Below are 23,227 nucleotides of genomic sequence, written 5' to 3'. Positions count from 1 at the left end.
TGTAAGAGACTCTTTCCCAGGTCAGTACAGAGTAATTTGAGTTTTCTTGTAGCAAAAAAGCTGGGAAAATTGAGAACTTAAAAATTGTGGTTTATAAGTTTGGGGCAAATTTCCTTCCAGATGAATTCATATACTTCCAGAGGAAATTGTCATCAAACCTACTAGAGTCTCCATGAGATGAAATTTAATTAAAAGTTCTTTATTAAGCCTTATTAAGAGGTTGTATATTGTTGTATGGCTTGATAACTACAGTATCGCAATGTATTTTAAAATAAGTAAAATCCTTTGGTCCTGTTGTACATCACATTGAGAGCAGCTTTGAGAGTGTGCCCAGTGATCTCACAATAAGTGTAATGGATACTCTCCCAGTGAGTTCTTGAGGAGATTAACCACAGATATTTTAGTAGGCCAGAAGGGATACCAAAATAGTCAGACCCCTGCTGATACCTCCTTTATGAGTCGAAAAACTAAATAAACATGGTTTGGTGCAGGGTCTGACCCTTGGTAACATCCTCTGTTTTACCAACAACAGTTGGGATTTTGGGTTGCTGAATCTGACAAGGAGAAGGAAAGAATAGAAATTCAGCCAGGAGCTGGATAAGCCAAAAATTCTTTTCCAGGCTGATAATGTCAGAATTATTCTTTCAGTGGGTCATTCCCATAGGGAAAGAACCATCAACCCCACTTCTGCTACAACAGAAATGTTTGCCTAGCAAAGTCAGTTGTTTCTCAGCTAAAGAAACTCGTGATTCGAAAGTATATAGCAGATGTTGTTAGCAGCTTTCTTCAGAGAGAGCGAAGGGTCTTTTGGGGGTGCCAGCAGCTCCCTAATGAGCTGTGCTGCCCCAGCTGTCACATGCCACAGGAATAGAGGCTGGGACAAAATATGCATGAAATAGAGGCAATGGCCATGTTTTTTTCTTTCAACTCCATACATCAACTTTGTTTTCTGTGGGACGTAGCATATTCTATTTTCTCCTGATATGGAATACAGGTTGATTGTTGGCCTCTTTGAGCTATGCTTGGAATGACAATCAGGTAATCTATAAAGTTAGTGCCCTGAAACTGAGCAGAAGCAGCAGCAATATAACTCAGTCCCTCCTGCTCTGAACTGTCCAAGTTACCTTGTTCCCCACTTTCCCTGTCCCCTGAATCAGGGCTCTCAGAGAGGCACAGGAGGCCATTGCCTTCCTCCTGCCCTGAATACACAAAAGGCAGAAGCACACGAAGAGATCCAGGCACGGCTCCTATTACCAATGAATATAAATCTTCCAAGCGTTAATTTTCCTCTCTAACCAAGAGCAGCTGATTTAACAGGGAATTTATTTGTTTCGTGACTTAATTGCTTGATACTTCAGATGTAATCATGTTAGCTACTTTCAAATGATTAAAGGGAAATGGCACTGGAGACTCCTCTGTTAAGTTCTTTTTTTCTTTCTTTCCCCCTCTACCACCCCTCACAGCATGTCTTTACTGAACCACAGCTGTGACCCAAACTGCGTGATCGTTTTTGAAGGATACCAGCTTTTACTTCACTCTGTCCGAGAGATCCAGATTGGTGAAGAGGTAATTAACTTGTCCTCCCTTCCATCACAGACACCTGCAACAATGACATCTTCCTAAATAAATTCCAGTCTGCTGGGCCACCAGCTTAATATTTTGATGATATATTGATGCCACTTTCTAGCACACAGCTATCAGGGGGAAAATGATAAATAGAATCATCTCTTCACACTGCCTGAGCCCCATAATCATTACTTCTCATAAATCACTAGCAGTCTTGATAAATTCCTGTTCCTCCTTTCCTCCTCTAGGCACTTCATTTTGTTTGTATTTGAGTGTCTTTGCCTTGACGGGAACACTTACAATATTTCTGAGTGGAATGCAGTGTTCCCTAAGTCATTGCAACAATAACATTTGTCAGGCAGCAACCATGCAGTTGTGGTAAACCTTTCATTGACAGTGAAAGCAGCAAAAGAAGGTTTGTTTTCTTGTCCCTTTCACTAGGAAAGACTTCAAAATACCCTTTTCAAGAGACTTCTGATTTGATCGAAGGTATTCTCTACTTTACTTTTACAACACCACTTCTATTAATTGGAAAATAAGCATTTGTGGCTAGAAATCAAAATAAATGTGTTTTGCAACAATGCAGTACTGAATTTGCTTAATAAGACCTGAAAAGAAATGTGCGCAGATACATAACTTCAGATACACCAATGACCTACACAGTCCCAGCTGTTGGTCATTTCAAAATCATACCCTAATGTAAAATAGTTCACACCTGTTCTTAAAACTCTGGGAGTATGAAGACCATACATATTTTGATTTAGACATAGTATTTGTTTATCTCTCTGTAATGTTTCTTCTTTTTTAATGTGTTCTTTCTCAAAGATAGTAGGGCATCAATGTAAGTAAATGGTAGAAAAAATTTTTAGGCCATCAAAATAAGTAAGTGGTAGAATATTTTTTCAGCAAATCATTGTGAAGAACAAACAGAAATTATTTTGCATACTTTTTTTGCCAAGAGAAATCTTTCAGGATGCAAAATATGTTTGTGGAGCTATTAAATGTAGGCGTCTTTCAGTCCAGCATTCTTGTTTAAAGTGTTGTTATAGACACCTTCCTTCTATTTTATCCTTAAGCCATAACTCTCCTCTTGGCTTCCCAGTTCACTAAGATGGGTTGCTATTTAAAAATACAGTAGATTTTAATGTCTTACCAGGAATAAAATGAGCTTAAGAGACAAAGTAAAGCTACAAAGTTAATAGTGTTAGATCTGTTATAGGAGAAGGAAGGGAAATAAAATTTTTGTGAGAGTATGTGCAAGTCAACAGTTCAGTACTATTGTCAGTACCTATTTATTTTTCCTTATTCACAACTTCTACAACTTTTCATTTTGTGTTCTGCATGATGATTTTGGTGCAACTTTCGACACTGCCTTACTGCTTGCCTGCAGCAGGGTGAGCTCAGTTTTAGTAAAAGCCAGGTATTGAATTTACAAACATCTGTACGTGAAACTGTATCATCTGTTGTGAGCTGTTTTAACTTATATTACTGATGTCATGATCTGAGCTAACAGGGGAGAAGATACATATTAAGGAGGAAACTGACTGGGTTTTCTGAATGAACTGAATGCTCTGAAGTGGTGAGATGAACATTATTTCAAGTCATGAGGAAATGAGAAAATTCTAATCACTAGAAATTTTATCTTATCCTGTTCAAACTTACACTAGATGTAGACAGAATGAGATCCTCTATAAAATAATTAGTAGAAAATAAGCACTAAGATTTACCAGAAATAATAAGCTAAGTAGGAAGTAAGCTCAGATTAGTAGAAGAGGACTATGGCTTTTCCATCCATACGGGAACATATTTTTGCACATTTGTAGTGCTTTATGTTGGAGCACACTACAGCACTTTACTCATGCTAAGGAGTTGTTGACCACCAAAATTGCAGGGAAAACAGAGACATGGGGAGCTGAGATGACTGGCTGTTGTAGTCATCTCAGGATTCTGAATTTTTTTTCCAGCATCTCAGAACTAATTATAACAACTTTATGCTCTTCAGGGTAACTACAGAACTACAGAATGTTTAGAGTTGGAAGGGACCTCAGAAATTGTCTTGTCTTGTCTCTCAGAAATTGTCAATTGTCTTGGTGTGGGCAGAGACACCTTTCGCTAGACCAGGTTGCTCAGAGCTCCATCCAATCCAGCCTTGAACTCTGCTAGGGATGGAGCCTCCACAACTTCTCTGTCATGCTGACTATTACAGTTTTTTGTAACTTCAGGTAATGTTAATTTGACAGCATACAAAGATTTCCTTTACTTGCAGTTCTTCGCAAAAATAAAATTTTAGTGTTGCAAAGAAAGGTGAGATATGGGGAAGGATTATAAAAGAGCAAAAATTATTCATCTAGGGATCACAAGGGCTCCTTTACTGATAAGGTAGCCTATCAGCCAGCTTTGTCAGAAAGACAAGCAGCCTATTCTGAAGAGGTCTTCATCATTTCCCAACCCTTAAGTAACCACTTCAAACAGCATCAAGATGTGTGTTATAATTTCAATTAAATCTTTGTTGGTTTCTGAGTCTACTTGGTGTTTTGCAGGCAAATATAAGATGATTTTGCCTCCTCTCCAATCAGAAATTGTATGGCTTCAAATCAATTAGTCTTGCTGGGAGACAGAATGGATTAGCTGAGGTGCAGTTCAGCTCCAAAATGAGTGCTTTGCTTCTCACCAGCTTCAGAGTTCAGTTAGAGCAAATATGAAGCTTTCTTCAGAATATCACATAACTGACTGTACCTTACAGAGCAACAATTTTTTTAAATTAATACTGAAAACAAATAAGGATGTCAGATGATGAGCGAATAAATCGATTTTCATGATAGATTTCAACCAAGTTATATAATTATTCTGTTACTGTAATTCTGTGAGATTTGTAGCTGTGTATGCTTGACACATTACATTTTGCCCTATTAAAGTTTTTAGAAATTAATTTTTCCTTGAATTAGAAGGCATTTTGATCTTATATGCCAAAACAGAAAGAGTGCAGACTGTTAAACACTTCTATAACTCTGTCTCAGGAACAGATTTCTGTACACAACCCTCCCTATGATTCTGAGACCCTTGATTGTAAAACCAGAAGATTCCCTTTTTTCTTCCTGCTGTTTGCATTGAAATATACTTGATTTTAATTTTTTACAGAATTTCTGTCTAGAAATGTTGTGGCTTATATTTTAAAAAAAAAAAATCCCCCAAACAACAACAAAACTCCACATAAATTAAGTCCACTGCATTATGGCAGTACTGGAAAATTGTGTCCACCTCAGCTGGCAGATGAGGAACATGAGAAACTAACCACTGTATCCATGATTAAAGAATTTCTGTGTCAGAGCAAGAAGCAGGGCTCAGACAGTGATGTATTCCTAAGGAGAAAGTCTTAAGAGTCAATAAGTCTCATGGCTGTTAAATAATTCCTTGCCTTCATAAATTTTTTTTTTAATATATGTTCTTCAGTTTGGGGTGGAAAAGATTTACTGCATTCTTTATAAACGATGCAATAAAGAGGCAAGCTCTGGTCAGTTGAAGTAATGTTTTAATTAGTAGCATACATCCCACATGCAAATACCATTAAGACAACCTTTGATAAATGGGCATATTTCCTAAATATGTACAAGTTAAATGAGCTTTGCATCTAATGAAGTGATCCAAAATTAAAGCAAGGGTAGGAGAGAGACTTGAATACAGAAATTTTGTGTTTAAACAATTAAATAATTAATACAGGCTCAGTCAATGTTAGGTTGATCATGTTTCTAAATATTGTAATTATATTTTGCCACTCAGTCTGCCAGCTACAAACATTTTTTCACTTATGGATTTCTGCTGGCAGGGCTGGGAATTTGAACATGGGCAAGAAAGACCCTAAGTTGTTAAAATGCTAAAAGGAGAGATCAATGTGATGAAGCCTCTTCTCCTTCTGTCCAGTCATATGTTTTAATCCAGAGCATGTTGTTAGGTGACTGTTCATATCCACAACTGTTTGGTAACCTCTTTCATTTCAAAAAAGAAATGTCTTTTTTGAAACTTCTTCCAACCGCGAAAGTTTCTGCAACATAAATTGAAAAAGTGGCGGGGAAAAGCCAAAAATATAAAGAGAGAAAGGGATGAGGCCTATTGTCTGGATAGATACAGTATATTTGGTGTTGGCTCTATGTTGTTTTGCAGTATTATAACTGAACCCTGCCTAACAATGGTTTCAACAGTAATGACAGGGTTTAAGCCATTGTCTTAAATATTTTGGCAAGGAATAGACTAATCTCACATGAATTATTTTTCCCAGAAAATTCCTACTGTCTTGCACTGTGTCTGAACTTGATTAAATCCTTTCTACTGGTGGATGCCACCTGAACCTAAAGCCCAGACATGAGTCAAAACCAGAGATGTTTATGCAGAGGACAAGAGACAGGGAACAGCCAGTGTGTGGAACCATTTTGACAGAAAACACTTGTGAGTTGCAAGGAGACATGAAGATCAGGAGGCTTTTGATGGGAGAGGGAAATTTGGTTTGGAATGTCTGAAGGATGAGGTTAGGACTGCAGTTTGGATGGAAAATACTTTGTGGGAAGGAAGGGAGACAGATCTTTCTTATCCCATACCAGTGAGGATGCAGATTAGGACCAGCTGGGGAAAGAAGTGAGGACAAAGTTGTTTGGGTCACTGACGATGTTTGAGAAATCAGAGTAGGGCAACAAGGACTGTTAACTTGGGAAAGCAAGTGAACACAACAGGGAAAGATGTAAGATAAGGCTGAAGGGCAAATCTGGATGAAAGGGTGAAAACATCCCATGGTACCAAACGTGGTTATTTGAGGAGCTAGAATTTATGCCTAGAAAACAGGTTTAGATCATCAGGTGTTGTGAATAAGATAGGAAAATTATACTCATGTTGAGGGGTAGAGAAGAAAAAGAATAACAGGGACATTTGAGATAATGGGGCAGAAGAGACAAAACTTGGAAGAAAAGGATGGAAAATAAATATGCAGCACAATTTCCATCCATTCACTGCAGAAAGATCAGAGGGAAGCCTATGGCTCCCATGTAAAATACTAGTACAGACTGTTCTGCTGTAAGCCAATAGTGATGAAAATGGCTCAGACATGCACAAGCTGAGACAGAACAACATTATAAAGAATTCTAAACCTAGGAAAGTTCTCACACTTTCTAACTTTTGATTAATTGTGGAATTTTAATCTGTCTCTTTCATTAATTATACAATTAATCTTCAATTATGAGGCCATATTTATTTTAAATGCTTGACTTTGCCATCTCAGTAGACTTCTTTTAATGCAGTTCTCCTTCAATATGTAATCAAATTACACTGTAATAATAAATTTTAAAAATTGCAAGCATTGTTTTAGTTGTTTGTTAATTGCTCATTCAATTAGAATGCTCACTAATTTGCAAAATGCAGGTTCTGACAATGGATTTCACAGTCATTACTAAAATTGGTTGGGTTTTCCTGTAATTTCTTTGGATGGACTCTCATGATTTAACTGAAAACCATGTGAAAATCCTCCCAATTAGTTGAAGTGTCTAGGCTCAGGATGAAATAATGTGACCTGATTTTTTTCAGCTCTGACCTCTCTGGAGTGTTTCAAAGTGTGTTGGACGTGTAGTGTAATCACTCAATAGCATGTGTGACTCTATGCTGGTCTGAACAGAGCTAGTTTTTTTGTTTTATTCTTTTCCTTATCATTAGTTTGTGCCTGTGCAATACTTGAAACATTTCAAGAACTCTACAAATGGTTAGTCCTGTAAAATTCTTTCTGGCAGGCATCAAAGTGAACAAACTACAGACTTCTCTGTAGTCCACTGGAATTCACTCTGTACAGTGTAAGAAGTTGAAAATGGCACAAGTGTTAGGCACAAATTTTCTTTCATCATCTTAATAAATCTTCTTCTCAATAGTTTCAACAACTTAAACTGCAGTGCTTTTTTGCTTCCTTGGTCACAATGAAAACATCACAGACATACTGAAAATGGGTATGGCATATGAGGAATTGTCCTCAGGCTCAAACATAAATTTGCAAGAAAGTAGGGGCTTCCCTGAGAAAAAAAAATTTGAAGATAGTTGGATATTGTATAACAGTAGTGGTAAATACACACTTAAGCTCTGGAGCAAGACAGAAAATGAGATTTCATGCACAAGGAATTCAGATACTTTATGCAGTTTCTTTGCCGTCTTTTCTTACTTTCCTTTCTTCTTTTATTTTTCTTCCAAATTAGGATTAAAAGTTGAAATAGTGATAGTTTTGGGTGGAAATCATAATTTCAAACAATATTGATCTTGAAATGCGAAAATGTGATTCTTCTAAGGAAATTAATTTTCTCTTTTTTTCACATTATGTAAAAATAGTCAATTTCTTCTAGAAAATAATGTTAGCATTTTATTTTGTGCTAGGGAAAATGTTGTATCCAAAAAATCCATATGGATTTTTGTAAAATATACTAACTTTTTTTTTTTTTTTTTTTTTTTTTTTTTTTACTGCATACAGCTCACCATCAGCTACGTTGAATCACTGGTGCCCACCAGGGAACGCCAAAAGCAGCTGGTGCGCCAGTATTGCTTTGAATGTGATTGTCTTCTCTGCCAGAATCAAGAGAAGGTAGGTTGAGAGAAGAAATTCCTTGCCAGTGAAACAGATTTTTCCAAGGTCTTTCAACAGCTTTCCTTCCTTGTTGTATCTTTATCTTTTGCTACTAATTGAGTAGCCAGAATAGGGAAGAAAATTGCCTCTGCCCTCATTGCGGTTTTGTTGCTATGAAAGGCAACTCTGAATGAAAGAAAAGTGGGAAATGTTGGCATTTTTCTATTTAAAAGAATAATCTTGGGGCTTCAACTGAAACCAGTTGTCTGATACTACAGGACAGTTGTGCTTATCCTCAAAATAATGTTGAATTAGTTTTGCCAAACACCTGCACCAGTAATTTTCAAGAACTACCAAGCTTGTTCAGCAGCTATTAGAAAGAATGGTGACCATCCTTGCCTGACTTTGTCATTTTTATGCTCAGTTACATCACAAGTTCTTGGAGTAGCAGATCAGTGGTTGTAGTAAATAAACTTCTGTTCAGTGTGATCTCTTACTAGGGTTTGGCCTAGCCTGATTTGATTATACCCTGCTTTGCTTCATATTTATACAACCTTTGCACAATAAATTTGTCTCAGAGCCTGATGAGAGATTAAATAGAATAGGCAAAATGAGGCTGGCTTCACAGCAGTTTATGCACTTAGTCTCTTTTGTTATATGTACAGTTGTTCTTATTTTCATAAATGCCTGTTTGGAGTGAGTCACCTGCCATAGTTAAATGTGTTCCTGCAAGATTAGAAATAGTAAGGAAGGTATTGATGAAAATGTAATTCCAAGAAGCGTGGTATGATTCATGAAATAATTGCTGCAGAGGAAAAAGAAAAAAAAAAAAAAAAGAAAAAAAACCCCAAAAAACCAAAACCAGAAAAAGAACCCCCCAAAGTTTAAACTGTAACATATGCTTTAGTTCATCAGTAGGCAATTCAAAAAAGAGAGGACAGAAAATTTCAAGCTTATGACATAATGCTAAATTACTTCCTGTCTGTGTTGGCATTCTGTGCCTGATAAAAGCTGCTGCAATTCTACTCAGAGACAGTGAAGTGAAGACCTCTTTTTGTCTTTCTTTTAAAGATGGTCATTCAAGTGCCGTGAAATCGTGGATTAAATTTGGGTAAATGGCATCCACACAGATGCAGTGATGATTAAGAAAAATAAGCAGGCTAAAGAGTCTTCAAGGATCACTTAACAGTTTGTGAAAGGATAGGCAAGTGGTGTAAAGGCCATTCAGCATGTGGAATGTTTTAGGAAATAATATCCTCAGGCTGGTGTATATGTCATTGTAAGAATCAGCATATAACATCAAAAAATACTGTAGTGAAATTATATGCACATATATTAATGAAAGCAGTACTCTCAAACGCAGGTTAAAATTAATTCATGGTTTGTTTTTTTTTTTTTTTTAATTTTGGAAATAGAATTGTCATTTGAATTCATATTGTATAGATTTTTTTTTTTTTTTTTGCCCTTTCATGAAGTTTCTGTAAGGATGATAATGTAAAAAGTTTGGAAAGCTCTTTGTGACTGCATTCTGAAATTCTGTGGTTGTCTGATTGTTACCATATAGAGAGGTCTGTGAAGGTTAGAATCCGTGTTGCACTTTGGTCTGTTAATGCCTGTGAAGAAGATGTCTTTATCCTCAGCTTCAGTTTAGGGTGATTAAATGTTATCTGCAGCAGTCCTCATAGTATTGGGTTTCATTTCTCTGTGACAACTGAATTTGTAAAATCTCTACATGACTAGCTTGTTTTTCGGATTTTTTTTCCCATTTATCTCAGTCACTGCTAGTAAGCTGAGAGTCATGTAACACTGCAGGTACAGCAGGAGATAATATTTTTGGAAATTTGGGGTTTTTAACAAACAAAATGTCTAGATTTAAATGCTTAAAGTTGATAAAATTACTCAAAACATCTCTGTTGAAATATCCCTAATACTGAGACAAATTTCCAAGTCATCATAGAAAACTTTTAAAGAGCAAAATCTTTGTCAATAGAGTAGGCAACAGCTGTAACTTTGGGTCGTCAAGAGAGAGTGGCAGAGTCAGTATTGTGAATCAATATAGTCAGCTAATAGTAAATTCCCATATTACAACATTGTTTTGCAGAAAAAAAGATAGTTTAGTCAACAGCAATTCATCTCATGTGTCTTTCTTATAGGTGAAAAAATGCAAATTCCAGAAATACTTTATCTATTCAAGTAAGTTCTTGTGTGTTGGGGATTTTTTTTTTCAGTTGCAGTCATCTCATCAAAAAAAGCTAGACTCCTTTTTGAAATTGCATTTATAGACAGTTACACAAATACTAATAGAGTTAGTGTTACTCCAGTCTTTCTGAGTGTGTTTGTGAGCTGCTGAACATATACTAGGAAAAGCTCTCAAGATACACACATCAATTTATAGTAAAGTTTTAAGTCAAGTGATTTGCACTGTAGCTTTTTATTCTACATCTTTTGAAATGTTTTAAAAGTGATCCTTTGGGAAATCCTTTGGGAAATATGTGTTACAAGTTTATATAAAGGGTTCATAAACCTTATGTTTATTTGCACTTAGTTACATGCATCCTTATTTTTTCATATTTATAAAAATACTTGGCAAGATAATTATCAATGAAATTTATGCTTCCTGCTGTATTTTTTAAAGACTTGTTCAATTTAGTGTTAAATGCCTTAGTGAAAAAGAAAGATGGTATCAAGTTTCTGTTCTCAAGTCAGTTACTGACTGCAAGTGACCTTGGGAAATTTGTTTTATTCAAGAGCAACCTTTGCATTTTCTAAGATCCAACCCTTATTTTTCATAATTGGTAGGAAGCTACCATTTCAGTTGGAGCTCAACAGGTTTTTGACTAGAAAACAGATCTGCCTGTCTGTACTGGGGATCATTTTTATGGATGTTCTGTGAAGCTCTGGTTTGTTCAAAGTCTCTACAAATGCAATGAGAAGATAATTTATAGCAATTTATACTTCTGCTGAGTATTCTAGTGCTCAAAGGACAATAAAGAAATATGCTGTATTTTCTAAGGTCTTTTAGCTTTATGTGATGGATTTGTTTAAATGAGAATAATTCCTTGAAGCAGAATGGTTTGGGGTTTATTTGTGTGCTTTGTGCCTCCCCCATACCAAAAGCAAAAACAAGCAGCTCATTCATACTGTCTTTAGTAGAAATCTATGGAAATTGGAACAGATAAAAGAGGTTAAAGGAATGCCTTCAAGCAAATTGCCCTCTCTTTAGATGGATAAAGTTTGGTGAGATAAATTTTGCTGCTTCATGAAATATATATGGACACAAAATCAAGGCTGACATGATTACATTTCTGTGCTGGCTGACATGGATAAGCAGAGTGCAGTTACAGCATTGCCTGGATATTCACAGTTCCCTTGCACGATTGTCAGGATTTGAGACTCCAATATGGCAAAGGCTACATTTTCAAGTATCATGAAAGGGGCTGCAGCCCAACCACAGGGAGCCTTGCTGAAGCCAAAGTTACTGAAGTTTAGCATCAACTGATGTACACCAGCTATCAGTGTGAGCACACACAGCCCCAGACCAAGGGAAGAGTTCCATGGCTGAGCAGTCACAGTGGCACTGCATGCAAAATGGGAAGAAATGTTCCTCACTGGTCACTGCTGGTGAAACGACTTCAAGTGAATCTTTGCTATACAGTAGTAGGTCTTTATCCTCCTCTCCAGCTGTGAGCACAGCCATGGAATAATCTAGGTGCATAGCTGCTATCAAGGATGAGAAAACATAGAAGCAAGCAGTGTTAATAGCTGAGCTGGGGGTGTTAAATAATTTTTGGTGCCTGAGCCTCAGTGTGAGTTGCATTTTAATTCTAAGGACATACTATAATGCTGGTCAATGTCTTTTAGCAACTGGTCAAGCAGCCTGGAAAGTAGAAATACACCACTGTACACTGGTTAAGATAAGATTGAGGTGAACTTTTTGGTGGTTAAGTTCCTGACAAATTAAATGGCACCAGCTACAAATCTAAACAAGACTTTTTTTCCAAAGTTAAAAAAAAAAAAATCAGGAACTAAAGGAGGGGAGAAACATGTCTTCCTAAAAGTCACACATACTTCCTGTCTGTCAATACTTTAAGTTATAGCTACTGTATTGTCTTCAGTTCATTGTATCTTTGACAGCTTTACACATTAAAATGGAGCTTTGCTCCATTTTAAGATCAATCTCCACTGTAATTCAGGAATGTGTGCCAAACTGAACTCTTGGCAACATATTATTCCAGCACATAAAAGCCCCTTACATTAATTATAATTAAAGATGGGTTTACATTGATGACAAACATTTTAAATGAAGAACAGTTTTTTCCACAGTCATGAGCCAGAGAATTGTTCATGTTGTACATCTTTAGCCAAGGATTTCAGAGACATTTGTGCTTATAGAATGGCTTTGTTGTGAGTCGTCTTTCTCTTCTGGAGCCGGGATTTAATATTTTAGTCTAGCTTGGTTTTTGGAAAGCTTTTATTTATTACAAGGTCAAAAGTAATGGACTTGACTCTGAATCATTTTTATATTTGACCGGTGTTTGAGAGTTGCCAAAGTTAATAACAACATAACGCCAGTAAGCATGTTATTCCTTTAATCTTTTTTGTTTTGCTTTGCAAAAAGTACTTACTTATATTGCAGCCTGAATCCTGGTAGAGAAAATCACAAGTCCAGTTTCCAACTCAAGGGCTCTCCAAATCAGGGTACCTGAACAGCAGAGAAGCTATCAACCTCTACATAAAAATACCACCTGCAATTCTTTACCTGTTATTACATACATCCACCAGCTCTGTTATAAACTGCCCTCTCCACCCTCTCCAATAAGTTCCTGAATCTGAAGTTTTGACATGCATTTTCTAGCAGAGGGAACAACACAACTGTAGTTTAGAACTTCATCCAGTGTAAGTAAATTGAATGTAAGTAAGTTACTACAGCATGTCTGTGGTTGATTTCCCTCACCAGGTTTCCTGAAAGACCCTTGAATACAGCCAAAGATACATTATACAGTATTTTCACCTTTGATCTTCATGTTTGCTCTCAGCAATACCTTTGAAGAATATATGCTTAAATTACAGACCATTGTTACATGAAGAGTATTACTATTGACTGTTGTTTTTAATTAGGATATAAAGGCTTCCTGCAAGATCACTGTACTGGTGTTAGTACAAAAATGTCACCCCTCCCTCAGGGATCATATATTTAGGATGCAGGAAACACAAAATTATATGTTAAGAAGTGCCTTCTTAAATTGCTGGATTGTTTCATAAGTTCCATAAGTTTGTATCCCAGTTTTCCTAATATTTATTTTTAGACATTTACGTTCTCACTAAGTTTCTCAAGTGCAATATGAAAGATGAGACCTACAAATTAATTTAAAAAATGAAGCCTGGGAAGCAATGATTAAATATGATTGTTGAAAACAAGTTTCTTTTTACAGCTAACTGAACATAAAACCCTTTGATCAAAGCAAAGAAAAAACTAGGAGCATCTGTTTCTCTAGTCATGATTCTAAAAAACTTGCTAAGTACCAACGTACCAAACAGTGTGTTAAAAAAAATAAAAATTATCAGGATTGTGTTCCAACAGCATCCTGGTTTAATTCGTTTCCTATCAAAATACGGAGTTTGCAATAGTTAATTGTAGAAATCATTCATTCCTCCTCTTTATTTATTGGTTTGCCACTAGAATTGCCTTTGAAGGAAACTACAGGATGACATTGAGCCAGAGATTAGTCACATTTCACCCACCTACTCTTGCAGCCCAATGTCAGTACAACCAGTGCCTACAAAAGTCAGTGTCAGTAACTGGAGCTCTCTGGGACACAATGCTGTTTGTCTCCATAGGTGGCTGGCTATTTCTTCCCTCTGGCAAGGCATTTGATAGTGACATAAACCCTGGATTCATTCCTGAAATCCAGCAGTCAGACTAACACTCTTCTGTTTCTTTCAGAGGATTTTACCCTCTTGGGATGGATTTCCAAACAGCCAAGGACAGAGGGCTTTTATTTTTCTAGTGCCAAAAATGACAGTAAAAAACAAGGCAGCCTATTCTAATTTATGGGATCTCTTGTTCATTAACAAAGGCATCATGTCTCAGCTTCTTAGCATTTCTTACATGACTTCTGAGGCTCCTTCCATCTTTCAACATTGTAATTTTTTTCCACTAAAGTGCAGTTCCAAAGACAGTGACAAATGCACTGTGATCATTTTTCCATGACAACTTGCCTATCCCCGTTGCTTTGGGACTGCCTCAGTGTGCTCTGGTCACCACTTGGCAGCATCCAGCTGGAGCTCACTTGGGTTGTCAAGGTCATGGAAAAGATCTGACTCTTCTTTTAAATAACCATGAGTTGAAAGATGTATGTAAATTCTTTGCCTTTTCAGGAGAATAGGGCAACCTTATCAGTTTGGTCCATTGCCTTAATAGGGCAACCTGTATCGGTTTGGTCCATCGAGTTCATATTTAAAGCAAACATAGAAGTTGGGAGTGTGGCACCCTCCTGGGAGTCTGGCTTTCTGCTCATCTGAGGGGAGCAGAATCTCATTCCTTTCAAACCCAGCCATCTAACAGGAGACTTAAATCTTTTGGCAGATGTTTTAAGGAGAAACACTTTTTTGCCAAGGGAAGAGAGGGCATTCTCATCACCTTTTTAGGCTGTTGCAGCTACATTTAAGCACCTGGATCCTTCTGGATCCATCCTTTCTGGATGTCAAGCTTTGTTGGGAATGTTAGAATTAGCTACTACTAATTCTAATTTCTTTTTTCAGATGTTGTCATTCCTATAGCTGTCATTATTTGGTCTCTACTGAATGACAAGCAGAAAATAAGAAAAGTCTCACTCTGGATTAGCAATCTAAAATAAACAGAATATTCAGGGAGAAACAGCAGTAATTTAAAAATAAGGCTAGATGAGACAAATCACTTTCCAAACCCCTTTTCCTGAGATGATTTTGGAGAGACTTTTTTTTCCCTGAATATGTATTGAAGCCAGTCATTGCATTATCTGAGCTTCAATCTCTGAAATCTCTTTCACTGAGGTTTCTATAAGGTCTTTTATGTTTCAGCCTGTCAAGGTGGTTTCTAATAACAGTAGTACCATAGGGAATAATCTCGATTTTGGATGCCTTTTCTCCATCTATTTATCGGTCACTTTTTTTCAATTTTGCAGAGTGTTCAGTCTTTTAAAATCCTGTTAATTAGGTAATTTGATTGAAATATCATAGGTTTTAATTCAGATCCCATAAATCATTTAAGAAAAAAACAAAAAGAATGTTGCAAATTTAAACTGCAGATTTCTGGACTGACTGAGGTTTGATTTTTCTGGATACAAAAATCTTTCTGGTTGAAGGTCGTTCACTTTGGGCAAAATAATATCTACATCAGAGCCAGAATGACATTTTTTCTAAGTATTAGGCAGACCCTATGGGGTAAAAGAAACCCACAGCTCTCTTAGTCCTTCAGGCAATGGGTGAGATTCAGGTGAGTCCAGGATGTGCACTGTATCTTTCTTCTAGATTCCTGTTCCAAATCAAGTAGAAATAGGAGCTTGGATCTTTTGTTTCCAAGTGTATGTTTTAAAGAGCTGTGAATTTTAAAGAAAAAGTAGAAGAGAGTGAGTGGACATACCTTTTTCTCACTGCTTCTCTGGATGTAAGCTAAATCTTTTCTCACAGTAAAGCTGTTTATCATTTACCTTTAAAGACCTAACCCAGGACAGCAAAATTATATGGGCTGACCATAAAGTCAGCCTTTGTGGGCATACTGTGTATTTTGATCCCTACATTTTATTGTTTTATCTGCTCTTAGACTCAGCTTTTGGGATAAATACTCTTTTTACTCTGTGCAGTCTAAAAAGCTGCAAGACAGTATAACTGTGATTCTCATACTGCCAGTTTTGTAAATAATAGCAACAGTAAAGTCTAGAAACAATCTGGAATCACACCAACATGGAGGAAGAAAAGAAGGTGGAAAAGTACCATTTATCAGCAAATTTGTGAGTTACTTAAAACAGAAAACAATTTTATTAGCTCACTGAAATTTTTTTGCAATATGCCATCTTCAAGTAGTTTCAGCTACAGCTTTGTCATCTTGAACTCATTCCTTCTTGAAGATATTGCCTTGAAGACATCGCCTTGAAGACATCACCCAGTACTACTCCATAGGAACCTTTTTCATTCTGAATAAATGTTTTCAACTGTGGTTCATATGATTCTCCTTCATATCAGTGCATTCTGCACCTTTCTTTTCAGATTCTGAATATGCTTTCTGCATACTCCAAATTTCTGGTTCTTAATGCCACTCTGATTGTATATTATATACTCTGTGATGTTCTGCAATTTGTCTTTTATTTTGTTTTTCTTAGGAAAAAAAAATAAAAATAAAATAAAACCACCTGATAAATCTTACCTTTCTTATATGTAGAAAATTTTAAAATTTAAAAAATACACTATATTAAAAAATACAGTGTATTTTTTTCTGAGATCGCTTACTATCCATACAATGCCCGGAAATCACTACAAATAAATACTACAAATACAGTAGATGTAAATGTTTGGTAAAGATTAGCTTCATTGCAGTGCCTGTTGTCCTGGTTTTCTGAAAATTCCAATCAGAGGAGAGGAATAATGACTAGTTATTTTAAGCAGGTTTGTGCACAGTGGGCCCATAAGTATGATCATGGTTTTACCCTATATGGGTCAATAACAGCTTTAAAAAGTCTGGGAAAAGTTTAATCTAGTAGTCCTGATTTTAATCTGGTAATGTACCCTACATTAAATCTATGAACTGAACCATTCCCTCTCTTGGAAGAACAGCATATTCTGTGAACAATTACACTCTGATGGCTTTTTGTGGTGTAGTGGATGTGTACCTACACTGGACAAACATAGGTCTGAACGGGGAAAGCAGTGTTGTATGCATAGGTATGTGCAGAGGTACATACATGCAACGTGCAAGGACAATTTTAAAGATTTTCCTATTTCATGAACAATATGTTCCACATCCAGTACATGGTGGGGGTTGTTTTCTTTTACTGCTATTTGTTTTGTGACCTTTGTTAAGTAATGTGAAGCCCTATTTCATATCTCTCTCCATAAATGAGATACTGAAATGCCCATTATACAATTAACATTAAAAAGGATGAGTTGTTCTTTAGTATATCTCAGTATGAAACTTACTAGAATGACTCGCATTACTATTTCCCATGCCACATTGTGAAAGTGCATCTTTCACTCTAGGCTTATTTAAATTAAGAGAGATGCCTTTCCTGCTAGCTGCCTCTAAACTTTTAGACACTCTTTGCAAGCCAAATTTTATTTTTCAAAGATTGATTGACTGATTTAGAATCCTGTGGTGAGATCTTCAGGTGTCACAACTTCGTTCTAATTGCTTTTTGACAGTGTCATAATTCAAAGTTTGAGGTTCTGGCTGAATTTATAGGAAGCACCGTAGGCTGAGAAAGACAGAATCATGCTCTTCAGTGCCTAAATCAGTTCCAGTCCTTAACTAATATTCTCAGAGGTGTATTAAAGCAAGAGTTCATTTGAATAACAAGGAAGCCTTTGACTTTTGAGACTGTAAAACTGCAGACTAAATGCTTTGGCTTGAAAAATTGCTATGATAAGCAATGTGCCGTATCAGCTTCTTGCCATAATTTAATTAATGTCAAACAATGCAATAACTAAAGCTGTAGTTATAAATTTTGAATTTGTGAGGTCTGTTCTAAGACATGACATTTTCTGTGTGTAAAAGATGTCAGGCTTCAGAAGGCTGTATGTACTCCAGCCTTCTAACTCCAGAGAGTTACAGCAGAGGATTGTGTAATTTTTTTGACCCACTGCAGAATGTCCTGCTGTTTTCCATGGGATTGCTCAGTGTATTTTATGAAAGCTGTTGATTATACCATAAGCAGTGATTTGAACTGGGGACTGTGGTAAAACAGTGTGTCACAATTCTACCCAAGATATCTGAACACCATCATTAAGAAAAATATGTTGCTGCATCATATTGATTATGGGATGAATCTTTGTCTTAGTGTTGGGTAGAAAGTAAAGGTCCTGCACTTCCTTTGACAATACCTCAACAACAAAATTTTTATTCTTGAAGTATTTCTAGTATATGGCTTTATGTAAAGCTTGCATCATTCCCATGCACAAATGGAATCCTTCTGAGCTTTGAGACCTTTAGATGTGATTCCAGGTACTGTCTAATAATACAGTAGTTTTAATCTATAGACCTTTTGCATTGTGGAAAAAGATACTGTGAAGTTCTGCAGCTACTACACTGTATTTGGTTAATGAAGGTGGGGGTCCATGTGAAGTGAGCTGCTTCTCCCCTGCCCCAAACCCTGCAAAAGAAATGTTAAAAATAGAGTGTTGAGGTAGCTTTTTTTTTTCAGCACTCATCCATCTGACTGGGAAAAATATTTTATAACAGTTTGTCTGTTTTCAAGCAATGAGTGAAGTACTAAGAGGAGAGTACTTATCAGGACATAGAGAAATAGATTACTGGTACTGTGAACTGTTTCAGAAAATTGGAAATCCAGTGTAGATTATGTATTACCAAATTATGTTGTTGCATCAGGCCCTATAAACAGTTGCTTTAAGTCAAGATGTCTGATTATCACTACACATTTTGTAATGTAGGCTACCTCTCCTTTCTTTGAGCCACCTTGGCCCATCCAAATTACATTGCTGAGGCATGTACTTACTTCTAACACTGACAGTCAGCAGGAGCCAGCTGCATGGTAGCTATCCAAACAGTAAATAAGGGTCCTGAGAAATATTCAAGGGCCTTGTAGTAGTTTCCATGACATTATGACATTTTAGAAAATGTCCTTTTCACTTTCTTTCCTATTTTTGGTGAAAATTACTAAATTGTTCGTATTATTGAATCAGAAGAACAGAGTACTAGGAAGGTATTGGAAACTGATTCAAGCATTCATTTGCTGTATAGAGTGTTTCTGGCTGCTTCTCTTAAACCCTGGAAGAACCTTTATGGTTTAAATTGGTGTTAGTTAGGGGATAGTCAACAATAACTCTTCAAAGAATTTCTGGAAATTAATAAAACACTAATATAATATTTTTAAAGTATTTGAAAACCTCTTCTTTGATTATATTAAACAAATATTAATGTAGTCAGCAGTCAAATATGTTGGTAAAATTCTAGAGGAGAAAATTCCAGGTATTGTACTTGCTCAAGGAGCTACAGTTGTAAAAAATAAATTCAAACTCCTTTATTCATGACCTTAAAAAACTTGGAGACTGGAGTGTGTGGATTTGAGTATTGATGCTAAGTATTCAAGAAGCATACTAGTGAGTTAGGCAACCAGTTTTTATCAGTGCTCTAGGAATTTTGAGATCTAGCAAATATTTTAAGGTGTAGAGTGGATTGATCAACTATGATCTTAATCATGTTGCATGTTATTTTCTAAGCAATCAACTTCCTATGTTTTACAGCCATTCATTCAGAAAGTATATGCTGAAGGAAGTACTATTTATTTTACTTTGCAGTATACATTAAAAAACCAGAAATATTATAACTACAATTTTGTCATGTGGTATCTCATGCATTAAGATATTAAATTGTTTGGATGTTAGTGTTCAAAAATGGTACCTAAATTAATGTCAATCAGTAAGAACCAATAATTCAATGAGCACAAGTTCTTCAGATCACTGAAGCATATATTGAACTTCTCTAGTAGCTACATTTCTACTTAGTGAAGTATTTAGTCATTTATAGCATAGCATAGATATTAACTTAAATGGGATTTATATATGCCTTTAAATTTAAGTGCATATTTCAGTGAACTGATGAATGTGGATTGGATTACACGTTGTGAATAAGTGAAAATTCTGAGGATTTTGGACCTACAGATCTCTTCTGAGCCACTAAATGCACTCAGTGACACTCCATATCTCCACAGGTTGCAGAATTAAGGAATAAAGAAGATTTGCTTTGTAGCTGTCAGTTTGTGTTCTAAGAGAGACCTAGAGATTGCCTTAACAAATGTGTAATGTCTAAGTCTCTGAGATGCCAGTCTCACTGTTGCTAGGGATTAGGCTGAACAGTATCCCAGCTCAGGTAAATGAACTACACCCAGGGTTTATTTTTGTGCTGATGATGGAAATTACAATGGAATTACAAATGAGACAAGATTTTTGGGTGATCTGGCATAAGGTGCTCTTTCACTCATGCTTAGCTGTAAGTAATTTCCTTTGCTTTTTCCTCACTTCTGTTTTTTTATGAGTTGATAAATAGTGAACTTATGTTACTGCTTTTCCCACTGTCTAATCAATTTTTATTTCTGCTTGTAACTTACGCAGCTTGGATGGGAAATGTGCAGTCAGCCCTAAGCTCCTGACACAGGGAAGTTTATAAAGCCAGTGCTGTTACAGACGCAAAACTCATTCCTGTTGCTTTATCATCCTGACTTGGGGTAGGCACTGAGGTCTTGTGCCTGCAAAGGGTCTGTCATTCACAGGGACCTGAGCTGTGTTTGACACAAAGGTAGCCCCTGTGCAGTTATGACTCCAAAAAGAATAGTAGTATCTAAGATACCTAGTTTAAAAAAATATATGGTAAAAGTTTTGCTCAGCAACCAGAATGACCTACACTTTACTGAGATGATTTCAGAATGCATTGAATACATGTGCCTTTCATTTGAGGAGTCTCCAGGTAGCAAGATGCTATGATGTAGTTTAGCTGCTTAGCCTTGTGTATTGATTATATTTTGATAGACCTGTCTTTAGATACTGTCTTGCTTTCTTGCTAAGTAGCCTAGCATCCTTTTATACTGCTTGTTAAGAGAGAAAATATTGCCTGTAATATTTGTTGAGATTTTTATCACAAAGAGTGGATGTAAAACAGAAAAGCTCTAATAACAACTCTTGATCTGTGATCATTATTGGGCTTAAAGAAGTTCTGTTGGGCTCTGATGTTCAAGGCTAATGAAAATTTTGAGCTTTTTTTGGTGTATTTTCTCTTACTACAGGAATTTATATATATGCACACCCTAAATATATATACACTCTAAAGGTTGTTCTGACAACACACTTTTATTAAATCACCATAATAATCAGTTATATATAATGCTTACCAAATTGTTGAGAAAGATGGGACAGGAAGAGCTTGCGGATATGATTGCCTGGTAAGAAACACTGGAGATATAAAACCTGAGAGTGAAATAGAAATGAAGGGCAAATTTGAGATGTGATCATGGCAGGCAGGAAAACGGTGATTAGCTGGAGTTAGGTTGAGGGATAGAAAACAAAAGGACCCAAGAATGCAGCCTCTCTCCACCCTGCCAAGGCATCAGGGAAAAAGTTGATAAGGAGAGTAGTCTTTAGAGTTTAGAATTTAGGATGATGTGGTAATATAGTAGTTCTCATAGGCTACATGCAAAGTTTGTAGGTTTTGTATCTCACGCCGGTTGGTCACTGTAAATTAGAATATTCAACACAAAAGGAGATATAATGTATTGTAACAAGGTCTTCTCGCTCTCACCACTCTGACCCCTGCCCTCTTACCTGCCCCAGCTCTCTCAGCTCCCTTACCTCCCTTACCCCTCTATCTCCCTTACCTCATACCTCCTCTCTCTCTCTTCCTCTCTTTGGGGCTTCCCTTCAGCTGAGGCTTGTGGCTGAAGGCAAAGCCCTTTTACCCACGACCCTTGCAATAAAACCATGTGTTTCTAGAATATCTCAGGTCTGCGGAGTTCCTTCTCCCTGCTGTCCACGGATGCTCCTACACCAAATAATTCCAAAGTGTGTCCATAATAACCCTGTTTATGGTTTCTTCTGAGCTCTTTCACCAGCTAGCTTTGCTCATTAGAGAACCATAAAATCGTGATATCTGTGGGTCCGAACCGCAGACAGAAACATGGTCACGGCTGGAAAAAGGAACAGACTCTCATGTGGGAGACAAATGGTTTATTCAGTCTCGGACCTCACGTGTGGAGAGAGAGAGTGAGGCTCTCAGGCTCGGGTCACCCCTTATCTATCGGGGGTGTTTCCAGGGCAAGGCAACACCCAGAGACAAGTTAGGGGATAGAGGGGAGTGACAGGAAAAGGGGACATTGGCAGCGCTATTTGGGGACAAAAAAGGGGAGTGGGAAACCTGTCTATCATTAGAGACAGGCCACAGGGAGTTGGGAATAGGGTATAGTAGGGACAAACTGTTTTAAACAGATAATTAAACATAACAAAACCCATACAAAACTTTAGGAAATCCAAAATGTACACCACAACACCTGTTTGTACAGTACACAGCATTTTCATGAATTAAGTGGAAATAATTGCAAAATCATTGCTAGTAAAATCAATGGATGACAAAGACTGAGAGAATAATAAACATTTCTGAGAACAGGTAAATAATACAGAGTAACTGGAATTGTTGGTAAATTAGACTTGTTGAAATATAATGCACCACCACTGCAAAGGTGGAGCACATGTTCTACATCTGAAAGGGGGACCAACAGCTACGGTTTATTTCACTAAATCTCCGACAGCTACAGGATAAATGTCATCACCTGAGCTAGTTGCTCTAGACTCTCTTTATGGATAAAATGAAGAATAAACACGCTTTGTTACTCATCTGAGTATTTATTATTTAAGATAATAAAAATTGCACCCAGAGAGTGTTTCTTTCTCATATGGAAGGTGGCCCCAAATATCTACATTTGATCAAATGAATCTCAGCGTGGGTGTCTGAACAGAAAAGGGAAACACTGTGTTTTCCTCTGGCAAAGAAGGCTAATGTGACCCTTGAATCTATATAACAGGGGAGTCAGTAGGAAGAATGTCAATTTTCTTCACTATAAAACATTTATGAAGTTGTCCGTATATCATACAAAATACAGATGTAGTGATCTTAGAAAAGGCTGTTTAAAAATGTATGTGTCTAAAAAAAATCACAGAAATTAATAGTTGAAATGGGATTGCAGTGAAGAAAAATGGAATATGACTAACAAAAATGCAATTACTATTTTCCATTGTGCAAAATTGTGGACATGACGCATATTGGACTTGCAACTATAGGGGTTAAGACTTGTTTGTCTCTTTGCTCCTCTTACCTAATAGTTTGTCTTA

General features: G+C 36.7%; 1 protein-coding gene across 1 annotated transcript in view; it reads left to right on the top strand.

Moving 5' to 3' along the window:
- SMYD3 (SET and MYND domain containing 3) overlaps positions 1 to 23,227 on the top strand; it is a 382,457-nt gene that overhangs the window by 304,385 nt on the left and 54,845 nt on the right. The window contains exons 7-8 of the mRNA XM_083857103.1: positions 1,464 to 1,566; positions 8,054 to 8,164. Coding sequence (XP_083713229.1) covers positions 1,464 to 1,566; positions 8,054 to 8,164 — 214 coding nt within the window. The remainder of the gene's footprint in view (positions 1 to 1,463; positions 1,567 to 8,053; positions 8,165 to 23,227) is intronic.

Source organism: Zosterops lateralis (assembly GCF_965231275.1).
Source record: "Zosterops lateralis genome assembly, chromosome: 3".
Taxonomy (NCBI): Eukaryota; Metazoa; Chordata; class Aves; order Passeriformes; family Zosteropidae; genus Zosterops; species Zosterops lateralis.
This window is presented reverse-complemented; position numbering and strand designations above follow the sequence as displayed.